This window comes from Emys orbicularis, chromosome 1 (genome assembly GCF_028017835.1).
Source record: "Emys orbicularis isolate rEmyOrb1 chromosome 1, rEmyOrb1.hap1, whole genome shotgun sequence".
In the NCBI taxonomy this organism is placed as follows: Eukaryota; Metazoa; Chordata; order Testudines; family Emydidae; genus Emys; species Emys orbicularis.
In genome coordinates, this window is record NC_088683.1 from 153,203,209 (window position 1) to 153,220,708 (window position 17,500).

Sequence of the window (17,500 nt, forward strand, 5' to 3'; positions counted from 1 at the left end):
TGAAGTCAAAGTACCTTAGTTCGAACTATAAAGTACTTACCGCGGGTCCACACGCGGCAGGCAGGCTCCCCCGTCGACTCCGCGTACTCCTCTCGCGGAGCAGGAGTACCGGCGTCGACGGCGAGCACTTCCGGGATCGATTTATCGCGTCTAGACAAGACGCGATAAATCGATCCCAGAAGATCGATTGCTTACCGCCGAACCCGGAGGTAAGTATAGACGTACCTATATAGTGTTTCCTAATATCCAACCTAGACCTCCCCAACTGCAACTTGAGACCATTGCTCCTTGTTCTGTCATCTACCACCACTGAGAACAGCCTAGCTCCATCCTCTCTGGAACCCCCCCTTCAGGTAGTTGAAGGCTGCTATCAAATCCCCCCTCATTCTTCTCTTCTGCAGACTAAATAACCCCAGTTCCCGCAGCCTCTCCTCGTAAATCATGTGCCCCAGCCCCCTAATCATTTCTTTGGGGGGACTTCATGGGGGTGTGTGTGTGGGCAGGCGCTTGGCAGTAGCTCTGTGACCTTTGTCGACCTGCTTTGTGAGCCTGAGGCACCTTGTGGGTGACGGGGTGGAAACAGCTGGCGGCGCCAGTCACCATTGGAAGAAGCGGGGGAGGGATAGCTCAGTGGTTTGAGCATTGGCCTGCTAAACCCAGGGTTGTGAGTTCAATCCTTGAGGGGGCCATTTAGGGATTTGGGGTAAAAATCTGTCTGGGGATTGGTCCTGCTTTGAGCAGGGGGTTGGACTAGATGACCTCCTGAGGTCCCTTCCAATCCTGATACTCTATGATTCTATGATCAGCCTCAGGACAATGACGCGGCCGAATCCCGGTGTGCTGCGCTCACGCGCTGCTACTCCAACCCCCAGCGAGGTTCCTGCAGCTGGTGCGTGGCCGGACAGAAGCGACGCGCTGCATTCTGGGAAGCTAGTCCTCTCGGCCCGGACATTCCGTGCGGCCGCCTCATGCGGCTCTTGCGGGGTGGGGTTGGTTGGCACCCGAGCTCCGCACCGGGCGGCCTGGGGACTCCCTACCTGGAAGGACTCTATCTCCCAGGGGGCCGTGCGGCGGGGTCGGAAGCTACGCGTAGGAAGGAGCGGACAGCCGCGCACAAGCGCAGTGAACGCTGCTGCGGCCAGCTCGGGGCAGGCGGGAGGGAGGGGCGCCCGCGCGCCTCGGGCCCGAGAGGAGAGACCGCGGGCTGGGCCGGGCAGAAGGTAATTGAGCGGGGGAGGGCGTTGGCCCGGAGGGGGGACGGGGCACCGTGGCTGCGACCCGCTGGCGGGGCTGGAACGGGGAGCGACGGGCGCGTGAGGGGATCCCGGGGCGGGGCAGCCGTTGGGTGAGGCAGGGAAGAGCCAGGGAGCGGGGCCTGTACTGGGGGGCGGCGGGGCTGGGATGCCGCGGGCAGGTGGGGGCAGGGGCGCTGGAAGGATTTGTGTAGTGGGGGGAGCTAAGAGCCTTTGCAGCAAACTGTAAACCCTGCATAAGATGGGAACCACTTCACCTCCAGCACGCTATGGGCTGGGGGGGTGATAAGGGGAATGACTCCACCTCGTTTGTAACGGGCAGGGCCGGCTCCAGGCACCAGGCAACCAAGCTGGTGCTTGGGGCGGCACTTGGAGGGGGGCGGCACGGCGCGGCGCTCGGGCCGCCGGGGAGAGCGGGGCCACAGCCGGGCTCGCCGCCCTCCCCCCGGCGCTCTGGCCGCCCTCCCCCGGCTGCCGGGGGGAGAGCTGGCCGCCGGGGGGGGGGGGGGGGGAGAGCCGAGCCCCAGCCGGGGCTCGCCGCCCTCTCGCCGCCCTGCCCCCGGCGCTCTGGCCGCCTGGGGGGGGAGAGCCGAGCCCCCGCCGGGGCTCGCCACCCTCCTCCCAGGGCTCCGGCCGTCCTCCCCTCCGGCGCCCTCCCCCTGGCCGCCGGGGGGAGAGCCGAGCCCCAGCCGGGGCTCGCCGCCCTCTCGCCGCCCTGCCCCCGGCGCTCTGGCCGCGGGGGGGGGGGGAGCCGAGCCCCCGCCGGGGCTCGCTGCCCTCCTCCCAGGGCTCCGGCCGCCCTCCCCCCCGTGCCCTCCCCCCGGCCGCCGGGGGGAGAGCGGAGCCCCCCGCCGGGGCTCGCCGCCCTCCCCCCCGCGCCCTGCCCCCGGCCGCCGGGGGGAGAGCGGAGCCCCCGCCGGGGCTCGCCGCCCTCCTCCCAGGGCTCCGGCCGTCCTCCTCTCCGGCGCCCTCCCCCCGGCCGCCGGGGGGAGAGCCGAGCCCCCGCCGGGGCTCGCCGCACTGCCCCCGGCGCTCTGGCCGTGGGGGGGGGGGAGCCGAGCCCCCGCCGGGGCTCGCTGCCCTCGTCCCAGGGCTCCGGCCGCCCTTCCCCCCCGGCCCCCTGCCCCCGAGGGGAGAGCGGAGCCCCCGCGGGGGCTCGCCGCCCCCCCTCCCGGGGGGGGGGGGGGGGCGCGGCCGGAGGCTTTTTTGCCTGGGGCGGCAAAAAAGCCAGAGCCGGCCCTGGTAACGGGGACCTGCTGTGATGGCCCCGTGGGAACCAGCTGCTAAAGACTGGGTAGGCTGTCAGTGCTTAATTTATGCCCCTTTCAGGTACAGCGTGCACTAGTAATGGTTCTGTCAGGTGGGTTGTGTGTGTGGTGTCATAATAAATGGGGGAGACAATAGGGAGACAATAGATGAGGTTGCAGCAATATTCTATGGTAAACTTCGTGTTTAGCTGCCACATAATTTTGGCTTGGGAAACTGTTAAGGATATAACATTGCCAGATTTATATTTAAGTTTGAGAAGACTTTTGCTAAATTTGAAGAAGGTTGCTTTAACTACTTTTCAGTTACAGGCCATTAGATTTTTTTACCATAGGGTTGGATACTGAAGGATGGGTTTCAATTCCTTGCTGCCATTTAATTCCAAAACTCGTTTTTCACTTTAAAATTGTTTAGTTTAACTTTGAAAAGCTGAATTATTTTGGTGAAGGAAATTGACTAAATGTTTTTTCAGCTTAAAATTTGCAACTTTTTTTGAAATGGAATATGTAAAAAAAAAAAATGTTTTGGTCCATATATCTGGTGACATGTTCAAACTCTACTTTCTAGATTGATAAGGAAAAATAGCCACCATAACTGTCTCACGTTAGGGTGGTTTGAAGGATCACACACCTAGCAAAAGAGCCCACCACATTCATAATTCACATTTCAAAGTTAAGTTTGAGTGTGAGTTTCAGAGAAACTCAAGGTTGCATGGAGAATTTTAAGCACAACCAATAATGCATTGAATGAATTTAGGAACTCTAAGATGCAAGGTAAGTGTATGCCATAGAATGGAAATATTTGGCTCAATATTCTGCAGATTTCACAGCTGGTACAGGAGGATTGGGGTCAATAGGCTCCCTTACTTTCTTTGCTAAAACTTCAGTTTCCTGGCAACTTTCATAATGAGCAGCACTTCTCTTGCTTTGGTCATTGTTGTTAATCATGCGAAGCACCTTAGGAAGTTAGACATTGGGAGGCTGCAGTAGCAGGACCCATAATACCATAGAAGAAGCCTCAAGTTGAGTATCTCCCCAGAGGTGGATATCTTCATTCTTGCCATATCTTTTCATAAAGATTCAATAATAGCTCCATTTCCTAATTGAAAGCAATAGCCATCTCTGGGGATTAAGGGGAGCGTCTGTTTTCCATTTATTTAGACCTAGTATCTTTTTCTTATTCCAGCAAATTATCTCTAGAATCATAGAATATCAGGGTTGGACGGGACCTCAGAAGGTCATCTAGTCCAACCCACTGCTCAAAGCAGGAGCTATCCCCAAATCCCTAAATGGCCCCCTCAAGGATTGAGCTCACAACCCTGGGTTTAGCAGGCCAATGCTCAAACCACTGAGCTATCCCTCCCCCTCTATTACCAATCCTGTTTAATATGAAGTGCCTTTTCTTTCCACTAACTATCTACATGTCTTCCATTTGTATTTTGTTGTTACTGCTCTCTTTGTAGATGTATTCATGCTCAACCATGTATATTAGTTGGTGTCTGCTACAGACCACCAAATCACGATAGGGAACCAGGATAACCTCCTCCTTATGCACCTATCTATAATGTGCAGGAAATAAAAACTGTCTGATTATGGGGGTCTTGAATTTGAGTGACACATGGTGGAGTCTCATGCTGCCAGAACTAGCATATCCTTGGAGTTTCTAAACCAGGGGTCGGCAACCATTCAGAAGTTTTTATCAATGACCTGGAAGAAAACATAAAATCATACTGAAAGTTTGTAGATGACACACAAATTGAGGAAGTGGTAAATAATGAAAGGGACAGTTTACTGATTCAGAGTGATCTGGGTTGCTTGGTATACTGGATGCAAGCAAAAATATGTGTTTGAATATGGCTTAAATGTATATACCTAGGAACAAAGAATGTAGGCCATACTTACAAGATGGGGGAACGTTATCCTGGGAATCAGTGACTCTGAAAAAGGTTTTGGTGTTTTGGTGGATAATCAGCTGATCATGAGCTCCCGTTGAGACACTGTGGTCAAAAGAGCTAATGTGATCCTGGAATGCACAAACAGGGAAATCTCAAGTAGGAGTAGAGAGGTTATTTTACTTCTGTATTTGGCACTCACGCAACAGTGCTGGAATACTGTGTCCAGTTCAGTTGTCAACATTTCAAGAAGGATGTTGATAAATTGGAGAGGGTTCAGAGAAGTGCCACGAGACTGATTAAAGGATTAGAAAATATATATTATAGTGATAGACTCAAGGAGCTCAATCTATTTAGCTTAACAAAGAGATAAGGGGTGACTTGATTACTTTCTATAAGTACCTGCATGAGTAACAAATATTTAATGATGGGCTCTTCAGTCTAGCAGAGAAAGCTATAACAGGATCAAATGGCTGGAAGTTGGACCAATTCAGACAGGGAATAAAGCATACATTAACAATAAAGGTAATTAGCCATTGGAACAATTTCCCAAAGGTTGTGGTAGATTCTCCATCAGTGACAATTTTTAAATCAAGATTGGATGTTTTTCTAAAAGCTCTATTCTATGAATGATTTTTAGGAAGTCCTATTGCTTTTGTTATACAAGAGGTAAGGCTAGACACTAGATGATCACAATGGTCTCTTCTGGCCTTGGAATCTATGAACTCTGTTTGGGTGGTCTTGTCTATTGAGCTCTGTTGTTTTTTCTTAGATAACTGAGGGATTGTCTACACTGGCCCACTGTTCAGACTATTTCGTGTGTGAATGGCGGTGCACACCAAACTGCTGCACTGTAACTTCCCTGTGTGGAAGCTGCAGGTACGAACAAAAAGGTTCCTAGTTTGCGTTAATGTAGTCCTTGGCAAAAAGCTTAGTTAACACAGAGATAAGGATGCCTGGTGATATCTCGTGCCCTTTCAGAATGTCGAGTTCAGCAAAACTCAGACTTCTGAAAACCAGGAAATACAGAGTGAAGGTAAATGCCCATACAGTCTTAACTCTCCCCTCTTTGAGTGATGCCCCACAATGCCCATATCACACAGTCTAGCATTCTGCTTTTTCACTGAAATGGACAGGTGCCACCTGAATTAGACCTGTGCTCAAACACTAAGCCTACTTCCCCAACAGAATACCACACTTGTAAAATTTAATAACCATTTCATACCCTTTTACGACTTCTTCATATTTGCACCCAGGTTACCACTTAGCCCTTTGCTATCCCCTGCTCATCATTAAATCCACAGACTTATCTCATATCATACCTCTCTACTGACAATATCTATTTCAAGAGGATTCCAGTGCCCTGCTACTGACACACCCTTCACAATTCTGTATTGAAATGATCCAGACTGGAACCTCGAGGTATACAAGCACTTCTTTCTTTTCATAACATGCTGGGGGGGTAGGGGTAGGGAGGGAGAGCCTTGGACCCAGATTTCCTCATAACACAATCACAGCTCTTCCAAGCTGCTTCAACTTACTTCTCCATCATTCAATACAGCTACACGTAACACAATCAATGTAGCTGGAATGCATGCAAATAATTCCGAGTGGGTATTGCCAGCTCCAGGGTGGGTAAGTTAAGATTGTGTGGGTGTTTACTTTAACGCTGTATTTCCTGGTTTTCAGAAGTCTGTTATGCTGAACTTGGTGTTCTGAAAGGACATGCACTATCACTGGGCCACCATAACTCTGCATTAATGAAGCTTTTTCAATTTAATGTAAATACTAAGCCCTCAACTAGGATATTGTGTGCAGTTCTAGTTGCCCCAGCTGTAAAAGATATAATAGAAATAGAAGTGGGTCCAGAGACAGATGAGTAGTGACTGACGAGATTGAGACTGCTTAGAAGGAAGGCTATTAAAAGGAATATGATAAAGGAATTTAAAATTGGGTGGCCATATTTACCCTTTGTCAAAATACAAGAAAAAGGTGGAATTTAATGAAATTGAAAAGCAACACATTTAAAATTGAGATAGAGGGAAATACTTCTTTACACAATTAATAATATACTTATAGAACTTGGAGTCACAAGAGAGGGAGACCAAGCACCTTGTAAGATTCAAATAACAGGATTAGATGTTTATTCAGAATAAGATTGTCATGGAAGTCACGGTTTCTGTGACTTTGAGAGACCTCTGTGACATTTTCTGCTTCAGCCCTGGGGTGACGGGGCTGGAGCTGTCAGTCGTCAGGGACCCTGGAGCTGTCTGGTGGTGGTGGGCTTGAGGCATGGTGGGGGTGCTGACCCCCTTCTCCCTCTCCCCCTCAGGTTTCTTCTCCCGGCTCAGGCTTCAGTCATCCCTCATCAGCCCCTTCCCCCCCCATTATTTTTAGTAAAAGTCAGACAGGTCATGGCTTCTGTGAATTTTTGTTTATGTCCATGACTTTTACCTGAAAGTAACTGTGACAAAGTCTTAGCCTTAACATTTATAGAGAGGTTTATACAGATTGTTTATATTTATCTATGTTTTTAAGTATGCCCTGAATGTAAGGAGATTTTGCTGACTTCTAACTGCTAAGAGTTCTCCTATGAGCAGGTTATTTTATAATTGTCTTTCCCTTTCCTCTGAAACACCTGGTACTGACCAGTACCAGAGACAAGATATTTACTAGGTGGACCCCTGGTCAGCCCTGGTATTGGAATTCCTATGTTCCTGTTACCAAACACTGGTTAGGTGTTTCAGTCAAAGGTCAATGCTACTCCTTTTAGTGGCTTATTGCTACATCAGTGAATATACTTCCTGAATTTTTTTTTCCATTTAGAAAAGCTCAGCATGAAGCTGAGACACTGGCTATAGCTGGTGAAGTAAGCAGGCTCTAGCTGGATATGGACACACAATGAATCACTTCTGAAACAGCTTCTTGTCAATGCTTAAGACCTTTCTAATTCAAGAGATTGGGAGCTTCCCAGATTCATAAATTCCAAGGCCAGAAGGGACCACTGTGGTCATATAGTCTGACCTGTATAACACGGGTGATGGAACTTCTCCAAAATAATTCCTAGAGCATATCTTTCAGATTTAGAAATTGCCCGCAATGGAGAATCCACCACGACGCTTTGTGAATTGTTCCAATGTTAATTACTCTCACTGTTACACTGGAAATAAGAGGGCTTAAATATTTATTTCTGAATTTGTCTAGCTTTAACTTCCAGCCACTGGATTGTGTTCTACCGTTCTTTACTAGGAAGGCAGCATATCATCCAGTTGTCCACCTCTCTGTTGCAGAATATTCTTTCAATTCTTCTGAGTATTGAATCTTTAACAAGGATTGTCTGTCTTCCTTGGATAGTTGGAGAATTCTTTGTGGGCAAGCTTGATTTTCTTACAAATTGGGCTGAGCTGCCATCCATGTATGTGTCCTGTACATCACTCCGTTCCCTTGGACCTGCTGGATCTTGAGAGGTATCTTCCAGAGTTTCCCCATTGAATACTTGGTATTGATTTGAAACTTCTAGCTGTATGGAATTCCTTCTAGTCCTCTTCTCTTTGGTAGCCACAGCCTGTCCATCCTCTTCTGTCTCCAACTGGGTAGAAAGCTGCTGTGACTTCCTGCCTCTGGTGGTTACAAACCACCAGGCTCTGTCTGATTTCCTCTCTCTCTGATTTCTGAGTGGTCAGCTCCATTCTTCCTTGAACCTGGGGTACTGTTTTTTCACCAACCTGGCTGTCTAGGAACTCCTCAGGTTGATTCTCAGTAGCATGTCAATTTGCCCCTCCAATCCAAGAATCTTGTCCTCCAGCACATCCACCGGCTTGCACTTCATACATATGAAATCTTTTCTGTCTTCAGGCAGGAAAGAAAACATGGCGCATCCATTGCAGGTTACCCCCACTGGCCATTTTGATATCACACCTAGTGCTGAACCTGGAAGGAAAGCACCACTCATCAAGTCCCACTACCTTCAAGCACAGAGTCTGCTGCTGCACCCTCTGAAACTCCTATTAGCTGCCTCTGTTCACAACTCTCTTTCTCCATGCCTCTACCTACATGTACGCTGGTAACAGGCATAAATGAAGCAATGCATCTTTTTCCACTAAAAAATCAAGAGGCCTGGTCTCCCTAAGAGGCCTGCCTACACAAACATTTTAGAGCTCAGAGCCATATGCCTGGTGTGCAGGGCTTTCCTACCCTTCATGTCTCAACAATGAAGTTACTGACAGACAACATCACAGTGATACACTACATCAGCAGGTGGGAGTAAGATCTTTTCCCGTCTGCCAAGAAGCCATATATCAGTGGGAGTGGTGCATCTGACGTCTCATCACACCAGTAGTTTGCCACCTGCCCAGTTTCCAGAACACCCTAGAAGATTATATCAGGAAGGATTTTTCCAAAAACCACGTGGGGTCTTTCAAAGACTCAGTTTTGCAGAGGTTCTTTTATGTATAGGGACTACCAAAAGTAGAACTTCTTGCACATGTCACAACACCTATCAGACATTCTGCTCTAGAGGGGGCACAGTGCCAGGTTCCCTGATGGGCACATTCCTTATCCCATGGACACTGATTAATGTATGCCTATCCACTTATATCTTGCTACCCAGAGTACTATGGGAACTGAGACAAGATGCAGGTTGCATGATCGTGGTTTGATATTCAGATCTGCTGAATCTCAGTGCAACCATTGATCACCTTACCCATTCTACCTGACACAGTCTCCCAGATCCTGCACCCAGACCCAGAAACCCTGCACCTGACATCCTGAATTGTATGAATCCCAGCTGAGGTTCAGAACATTCTCCTCCAGACAGGAAATCTTTGATTAGACTTATCTACAGAGCTAAATGGAGAAGAAGTTCACTGTCTGGACATTTCAGCCCATTTTCTCCACTGGCAGCTCCAGCCTCAGTAGTTTATAGACTATATCTTCTAGCCCTGAAGCAGTGGAGATTTTCCGTCCATTCAGTAAGAGTCCACCTGGCAGCAATATCTGCAAATCACCCTCTTATTCAGGGCCAAACAGTGTTTTTTAACCTTACAGTAGCAAAATTCATCAAGGGACCCCTCCCCCAATTAGGGAGCCCCTTGTTTCTGGGACCTTAATATAATTCTAGTTGGATTGATGAGACCTCTGGGAGCTCTTGCTCCCTTTATCACTTATCAATTAAAAAAAGCTTTTTTGTTGGCCATTAAATCAACTAGGAGAGTGTAATGGATTTACAGAGGCACTGTCTCCTGGCAGTCAGGCCTAGTGGTTGGAGCAGAGATTGCCGTTGGATGTAGGGTCAGGACTGGGCCAAGGGTGGCACTTGAATCGAGATCTGGTGTCAGAGCTGATCAGAGTCTGTAGACAAACCAGAATCGGTACATAGCTGGAGTATAGGTGCAAGCCGGGGTCAAAGCTTGGTGGTCAGAGTCTAGGGACAAGCCATATCAGTACTGTAACTGGAGTCCAGATACAGGCCAAAGGTCGAAGCTGGGTAGTCCGAGGATCTGGGGAGGGTCAGGAAGTGGAAGCAAGGCTGGGGCTTGTCAGTAACAGGCCTGGAGCGAGGTCAGAGTAGGGCAAGGACAAGACTGGAACAGGGATCAGGCAAGGCTGGGACAGGAACAGGAATGGGATCAAGAGCAGGCTGGGAGTCTCGAGAGTCTGATATGTTGCAAGGCAGCAGGAGGGTTCGGCCAGGTAGTGCTGTTGCACAGACTGATCTGCAGCTTTGGCAGGGTTGGGGAGATACCTGAGCCTGGGGGTCATCTGACCCAGGTTCGGCTTAGGGTTAGGCTGCTACCACATGCATGCAAGCTCTGTTGGAAGGGTAAGTCAGTGCAGCTGGGTTGTTGCTGCATGTTTGAGTGATGATTCACTGCAGCTCTTTTGTAGGGGCACCTGTGTGAGCAGTCCTGGTTTGGCTGCGGGGTTGCCTGACACAGCCTTTAATGTGCTGGACCCCAGTGGTCCATACTCTTCTGAAAGGGCAGGCATGTGGCCTCAACCACTCTGAGATTGGGGCTTGGGGCTCCAGTACTCCTGTTTTCCCACCATGAGGTCCTATAGCGAGTCCACCTTATTTCAGTCTCCTGTGGAGACTATCTTTTTAGGGAGGAATGCCACCCAGTAAGTATTTACAGTGCTACAGGGCAGCCTTTTCAAAGCAAGTAGCATTCATTAGTCATCTGGAATATACTGCATGAGAAAGCCCTTAGTTTAGCATGGAATAGACTTGCTTAAGATCAAGTCCATATTGGTAGAAGTAATGGTTTTGCCATGCCTTGAGTTTGTGGTCCATCTGTACTCTTTCTATCCCTGTCTCTCTCCCCTTGTATTCTCGGCAGCACACTTGAAACACTGTCTGTTCACACCCTTGGGCCTTTGTTCTTCAAACTCAGCCATGCTGTGTTCATATGTCCAGCCTGTTTGGGCTTCTCTGTAGTTGAGTGTTAATGGCTTGGTCCTTGGCTCTTTCATTTTTGACACAAGGTCTTCTGTACATGTGTGTAGACTCAGCCAGTTTTTGTTAAGCCGTTTGGGTTGGAACCAGACAGCTTATGTGACTCAAACCCTTAGCCCTTACGTCCGGGAGGAATAATAACTTTCCTACCAATGAGTAGCAATACAAAATTGGTAGGGACCCTGAGTTATTTATTTTATATCTACCTATCTAGCTCATAAAATATTACAGAAAGCTACCATGTTCATCATAAAGGATAGGTGAAAAACAAGCTCATGTGGTTGGTTCCACATACCTGGTGTTTCACAAGGACAGTGTTACTCTTGGATCTTATCCAAAGTCCTGCTTCAGTTTGTTTCAGAATTCCATATAAATCAGTCCAATCTTCTCCTGGTTTGCTCTCCCAATCCATATTCTAATCTGGGGGAAGTGAGGCTTCACATGGCAGATGTAGTAAGAGCATTATCAATTTATTTAGATAACCTAGGTGCGTTCCTGAAAGATTTTATGCTATTTGTAGTATTTGCCAAAAGACTTAAGGGAAAACGTATATCCTCTCAGAGGTTATCCAAATGGGTTTCTGATTGCATAAATTCTTATTAGCTAGCCAAGAAAGATCTCCCTGGTCATATTAACGAATGCATTTCAGTATGGCTGGGCAGCTTCTGCTGCCTGTTTGGATAAAATCCCCCTACCTGTAATATGTAAAACAACTACATGGAGCTCGATCCACACAATTAGCACTCGCTATTCCCTAGTGCAGGCTTCCAGATTGGATGCTAATTTCGATAGGGCTGTCCTGCGATCACTATTCAAGTAGGACATCTCTTACTTACCTCTGAGCAATTAGACAACTACTTATTAGTCACCAAGAGTGGAATCTGTGTGGACGGTATATTTCAAAGATTCAGTTTCTGTAGAGTAAGTATCCATTCTTTTCTGTCAGCACCGCCAACTACAGTGCTCTGGGTAAACTTGATCCAAGCAGTTGAAGACTTCTTTGACAATTTGGTTTGGAAACCATTGCCACCGAAGTTGTAAAGGGAAAAGGAACAGGAAAGAGTAGAAACTAAAGAACAGACATTTGTGACCTACAGAGGAAAGAGAACCAGGAGGCATTCAACCGGGCTAGTAGTATCTAATCGCTACCAGGCATTTAGCGAGGCACTTATAGAGAATGTCTCTGAATGTTCATGCAGAGGAACAGAACAGTGAGTTACTAGGGACAGCGAGTGAGAGTAGCTACTTGCTTTGTACTACAGGGATGTGCGAGAGAGTTTTCCCCAACCATTTAAACAAGTCCCGTAGTCCTTATCAGCATATGAAGTGGCCAGAGATTTCAGTAAGGGATGCAAGGACAGCAGAATGGTGTGCTACCCCCCAGTGAAGATCCAAGATGTAACTGCAAGATTGGATGGGATTCTGAAGTCAGCTGGCAAGTCTCCATTGATTCATAGAGTTTTTAAGACTGAAAAGGATCATTAGATCATCTAGTCTGACGTCCTGTGTATTTCAGGCCATTTAATTTTATTCTGTTACTCCTGTATTGAGCCCAATCATTTGTTTTGTTAAAGCATATTCCAGAAAGGCATATTTTTCATTTGAAGGCATCAAGAGATGGATAATCCACCATTTGGGTAGTTTGTTCCAGTGATTAATCACCCTCACTGTTTAAATTAGGCATGAATTTTTAATTTGAATTTGTCTGGCTTCAGCTTCTAACTATATTATGCTTTTTTGTGCTAGATTAAGGAGCCTTTTTCGTTATCAGTATTTTCTCCCTGTGCAGGTACTCATACACAGTAATCAAATCACCAGTTGATTTTTTTTGAGAAGCTAAATAAAGTTTAACTTTAAGACTTGTTCTCTACCCTAGAATAACTTTTGTGGCTCTTTTGAGAGATTCCAAGCGCAGAAGGGACCATTGTGATCATCTTGTCCAATCTCTTGTATAACACAGGCCATAGACAACCCCAAACTAATTCGTTTTGAATTAGAGCATATCTTAAATGAATATTGGATTTCTTTTAATTGCCAGTGATGGAAAATACACCATGACACTGGGTAAATTGTCACAATGATTAATTACACTCACTTTTAAGAATTTACACCTTATATTCAGTCTGAATTTGTCTAGCTTCAACTTCCAGTCATACATAGTACCTTATCTGCTACATTGAAGAGACCATTATCAAATAAAATAACAGGAGTACTTGTGGCACCTTAGAGACTAACAAATTTGTTAGTCTCTAAGGTGCCACAAGTACTCCTGTTATTTTTGCGGATACAGACTAACACGGCTTCTACTCTGAAACCTGTCATTATCAAATATTTATTCCCCAGGTAGGTACTTACAGACTATGATCAAATCACTCCTTATCTTTCTCTTGGTTAAGTTAAATCAGTGGTTTTCTCCTTTTTTTAAATTTTTGGACCCCCTAAAAAATTTCATTTGGAGGTACAGACCCCTTTGGAAATCTTAGACATAGTCTGCGGACCTCAGGTTGAAAACCACTGTTCTATGGCAACGACAACCTTTCACAGACCCCTTAGACATAGGCCTGGTCTACACTGGGGGGCGGATCGATCTAAGTTAAGCAACTTCAGCTACGTGAATAACGGAGCTGAAGTCAACGTACTTAGACCTACTCACTGCGGTGAGTCGACTGCTGCCACTCCCCCGTCGACTCTGCCTGTGCCTCTCGCGGGGGTGGAGTACAGGAGTCGATGGGAGAGCGCTCGGGGGTCGATTGCTGCCCGCCGATCCGGCGGGTATTGTAGACATACCCCATAGTCTACAGACCCCCAGAGGTCTGCTGACCACAGGTTGAAAGCCACTGAGCTAAATAGACTGAGCTCCTTGAGTCTGTTACTATATGGTATGCTTTCTAATCCTTTAATCATTCTTATGGCTCTTTTCTGCATCAAAACTTGACTTTGGTGGGGCTCAAACCCACAACCTTTGAATTGCCCTGATTTCTCTAGAATTCCAGTGCACGATTCATTGTGCTACAGAGACAAGTACTCTGTGTCAGAATTTGGCAGCATGGAAATTTCAGAGATTTATTTTAATCCACATGGAGAATTTATTTACAAAATTGGTGAAGGAAAGAAATGTTTCCAAGGGTATCACAAGAAACAATGTAATTAAAAAAAAAAAGAGCATTTGAAAGTTTTATTCATATTTTTAAGACTTCAACATTTTGTATGGAAACAATGTTGAAGTTTCTGAATGATCTGTTTGTGGAACTTGTATTTTAAAAAATAAAATTCCCTGAGGAATGTGAGCAGAGTGAGGTGGGAGTCTAGTCATTAATGGTTGTAAATTCAGGTCTTACGCTAAATTCAGTCCAATTTATGACTGACTAATCTTGAATACAGCAGCTCTGGGTGACATTTCTTAGTGAATATTTGTACCTTAATTGCACTCTCTCAGCCTGGAATTCACTCAGAATAATACATATAATGGGCCTGAAATGTCTGCGACATGTAAGCTATCAGGGACCCACAGTTGAACCCAGATGCAGCTCATTGTCCTCAGCTGATTCAGCTAATGCACCTGGTCCCCTGATTGGCTGAAGACTCCAGCAGCCTGGGATCTCTAGCCACTGAATAGCATTCCATGCCTGCAGCTGTGTTTCAGGTCCTGCGCATGCTCTCAGCTCCTTCCTTACTCCTGCCTCGAGCTACTTGTTCCAGGCTCCCACCTGTGGTTTCCTCCCCCCGGTTCCTAGTTTCCTGCCTCTGCTCTGGCTGATACTCTTAACTCTGACCTTTCACTTCTGATTCCTGGCTCTTGGCTCCAGTTCGCCCCCTGGACTTAGTAACTGGGCTTCTGATTCGGGCTGTGGCCACTAAGCCTAGTCACCCCTGCTCCAGCCAGTAGACCAGCCTCCTGCCATGACCATTAGGCATAGCGACCCATGACCTGGTCCTTAACAGAAGCCACTTCTGGTCTCTGGAATTTGTTTAGCATCATTACCAAAAATATTACCAGGTGTTTTTCACTAGAGCCCCTTAAGTTACTGAGAGCTGCCTTAATCTGTTTTTAATCAAGTTATGTTAACATCCTCATTGTTAACTGAAACAACCAAAGGTGAGAGTAGACTTACTACTGGCTGGATAATATTTGTTATGTGCTGAAGTGGAAAATGAACTTGTCTTGCACAGGGATGGGAGATTTTCAGAACCTGCACATAACATTATACTCTTATTTCTCCATTTTAATTCAGTCAACAGCCTGCAATATCTGTGCTTGTGAAACTTTTTGGATTTTGGGAACATATTTGCCACAACAGATTAGGCCACTGGACAATAACTAGCGCTTCAGAGAAGCTTTATAAGCTCCCTATAATAAGGGCCAGTATACTGTGTAACATGAGAACTAAATTCAGCAGTAAAGCCACCTGAATTCTGCAGTATAATGCTGTTGAAATCTGTGGCATACTGGAAATTTTGCATCTGTATGAGAGGCATAGAAACATTCAGAAAATGAGAATTTTATGTTTACCATCTCAAGATTTTAAGTGAAATGTTAGAGAGAACAGCAATGCAGATATAAGATCTGATTCACAGCACAATTTTTTAAATAGAGTCTCTCCACTGACTTCAGGATTTTGGGTCAGGCTCAGTAACCCCACAGTTCAGCAAATATATATGAAACTCCAATAAACAATGACCACCGCCAGACTGATACCATTACTATTGGTCTTCTCAATTACCCAAGAAGAGAAGATGTATATGTGCTTTGATATCATAAACTATAAACTTCAAAGCTACTCACTGGTGTTTTAGTGAAAATACAGCTTTATTTCTTCCTAGCTTCTTTCCTACAAACTGTATCCCCAAAACTTTAGAGTGTAACTGCAGACTGAGAGAAGGGAAAAGAGATGAAATTCAGATGAAATTTGAAAAGTTGGAGAATTGATTAAATGGAGAGAAATGGGAAAGCTGCCTTAAAGAGCAAGGTTTACAGAAGAGAAGGCATTTGTGCTGTGAGTGGGGAGATTGTGTAGAGAGACAGATGTGACAAAGAAATTAATGTAAGTTTTGTGTGGTTAGCTGGGGCAAGTCCTTTGATGGTTTTTAAAAAGGAGGGAGGACAAACTGTTTTTTTAAACTGAGAGAGAATTTCAAATAAACTATCTTTTTAATCCATTAACTGCTGTGTAACAGAGTTCTAAAATATTAGTACTGTTTAAGTAAGCAGCTACTAAAAACCCAAATAAACTAGTCTTAAGTATCCGCTTTAACCTGCACCCAAAAGTAAGACAATCCTGTATTTTAGTATTAGCCTGGAGTATTTCAAGCATCCCCTGTACTAGTACTTTCATGCTGTTGAGAGTCTGAGAGTGACATATGAAGTGTATGCAAGTCCTGTGAACTATTTCTGCCTTCACTTAATAGTCTCTCTTTCTCCCAGAAGCACTAGTCAGGGTGGGGACAGTGCCTGGAGGTATAGCTAGCTACAGCAGTAATAAAGGAAGAACTGGAAGCAGTGTGTTCCTGAAAAGAAATCTCTTGATATGACCCACCTCTTTTTAATTGCAGTATTCTAGAAATCATGACAACCTCAGGAAAAGAGAACTTCCGATTGAAGAGCTACAAGAACAAGTCTCTGAATCCTGATGAAATGCGTCGTAGGCGAGAGGAAGAGGGCCTTCAGCTACGGAAGCAGAAAAGGGAGGAACAGGTATTGCAGAACTCTTCTCTTGTAACTATAGCCAGTTCTCAAAAGAAGGCTTTTCTTTAAAATGTCTGCCCCCCTGGTTATCCCTGACCTGATAAATTCATTCATGCTAACATACCGGTGATTATAGAGCAGACTTCTTTGAGAGTTGCTCCTTGATCTACTGAAATCACACCTGTGTGCTAGAGCCCTGGTTCTGCCATGATTATGATGATGTAAGTTCACACTCTAACCCTGCTCATTAGACTGATATGTTGAATAGGGAGTTTAAAGTTTTTTGTGTCCCCAACTGATTGAGAATCAAGAGAGATGCTGAAAACAACCACTGGATTAGTGGTTTCCTGTTACCTAAGGAGAAGGCAGCCTGGGAGCAGGAACAGTGCTGAGGACCTTTTCTTACCACATTTTGCTATAATTAATAATTTTTCAGGTTCTTTTAGAAAATTCCGTTTCCGAGGGGTTCATAATTGAAATGTAAAAATTTCTGCTGGGCCAAAACTCATCTCAAAGCCTTCACCCAAGAAAAGCCTAACTCAGAAACCTGCACAGAATTCTTCCCCATAAATCTTAAGAGCAAAGTGGTGTTACGCATTTCTATACTATTTTCCCCCATTTTTTTTGACCCAGGGCTATATCAGTAAACAAAAATAAAAATCTTTATTGATCTCTGAAACATTTTTGTTCTCTTAGAATTTTCCTATTTATTAAAATCCAGTGTGATATGTTTTTCCGACATTAATCAAAATCCTGTGTGTTACTAACATCTTAAGCCTGGTCTACACTACAAATATAGGTCAATGCAGGGCAGCTTATGTCGACCTAGTTGAGCATATGTCCACATTTAAATTTGGCTCCCACCAACATAAGTGCCATTTTTTAAACTAATTTTCCTGATTGCCCGGCTTGATGAGCACATCTACCAGCTCTCCATTGCTGAATGCAACTGC

General features: G+C 45.9%; 1 protein-coding gene across 1 annotated transcript in view; it reads left to right on the forward strand.

Moving 5' to 3' along the window:
- Positions 1–1,149: 1,149 nt before the first annotated feature.
- The window catches only part of KPNA1 (karyopherin subunit alpha 1), a 146,184-nt gene continuing 129,833 nt past the window's right edge, over positions 1,150–17,500 (forward strand). The window contains exons 1-2 of the mRNA XM_065403407.1: positions 1,150–1,220; positions 16,415–16,556. Coding sequence (XP_065259479.1) covers positions 16,428–16,556 — 129 coding nt within the window. The 5' untranslated portion in view covers positions 1,150–1,220; positions 16,415–16,427. The remainder of the gene's footprint in view (positions 1,221–16,414; positions 16,557–17,500) is intronic.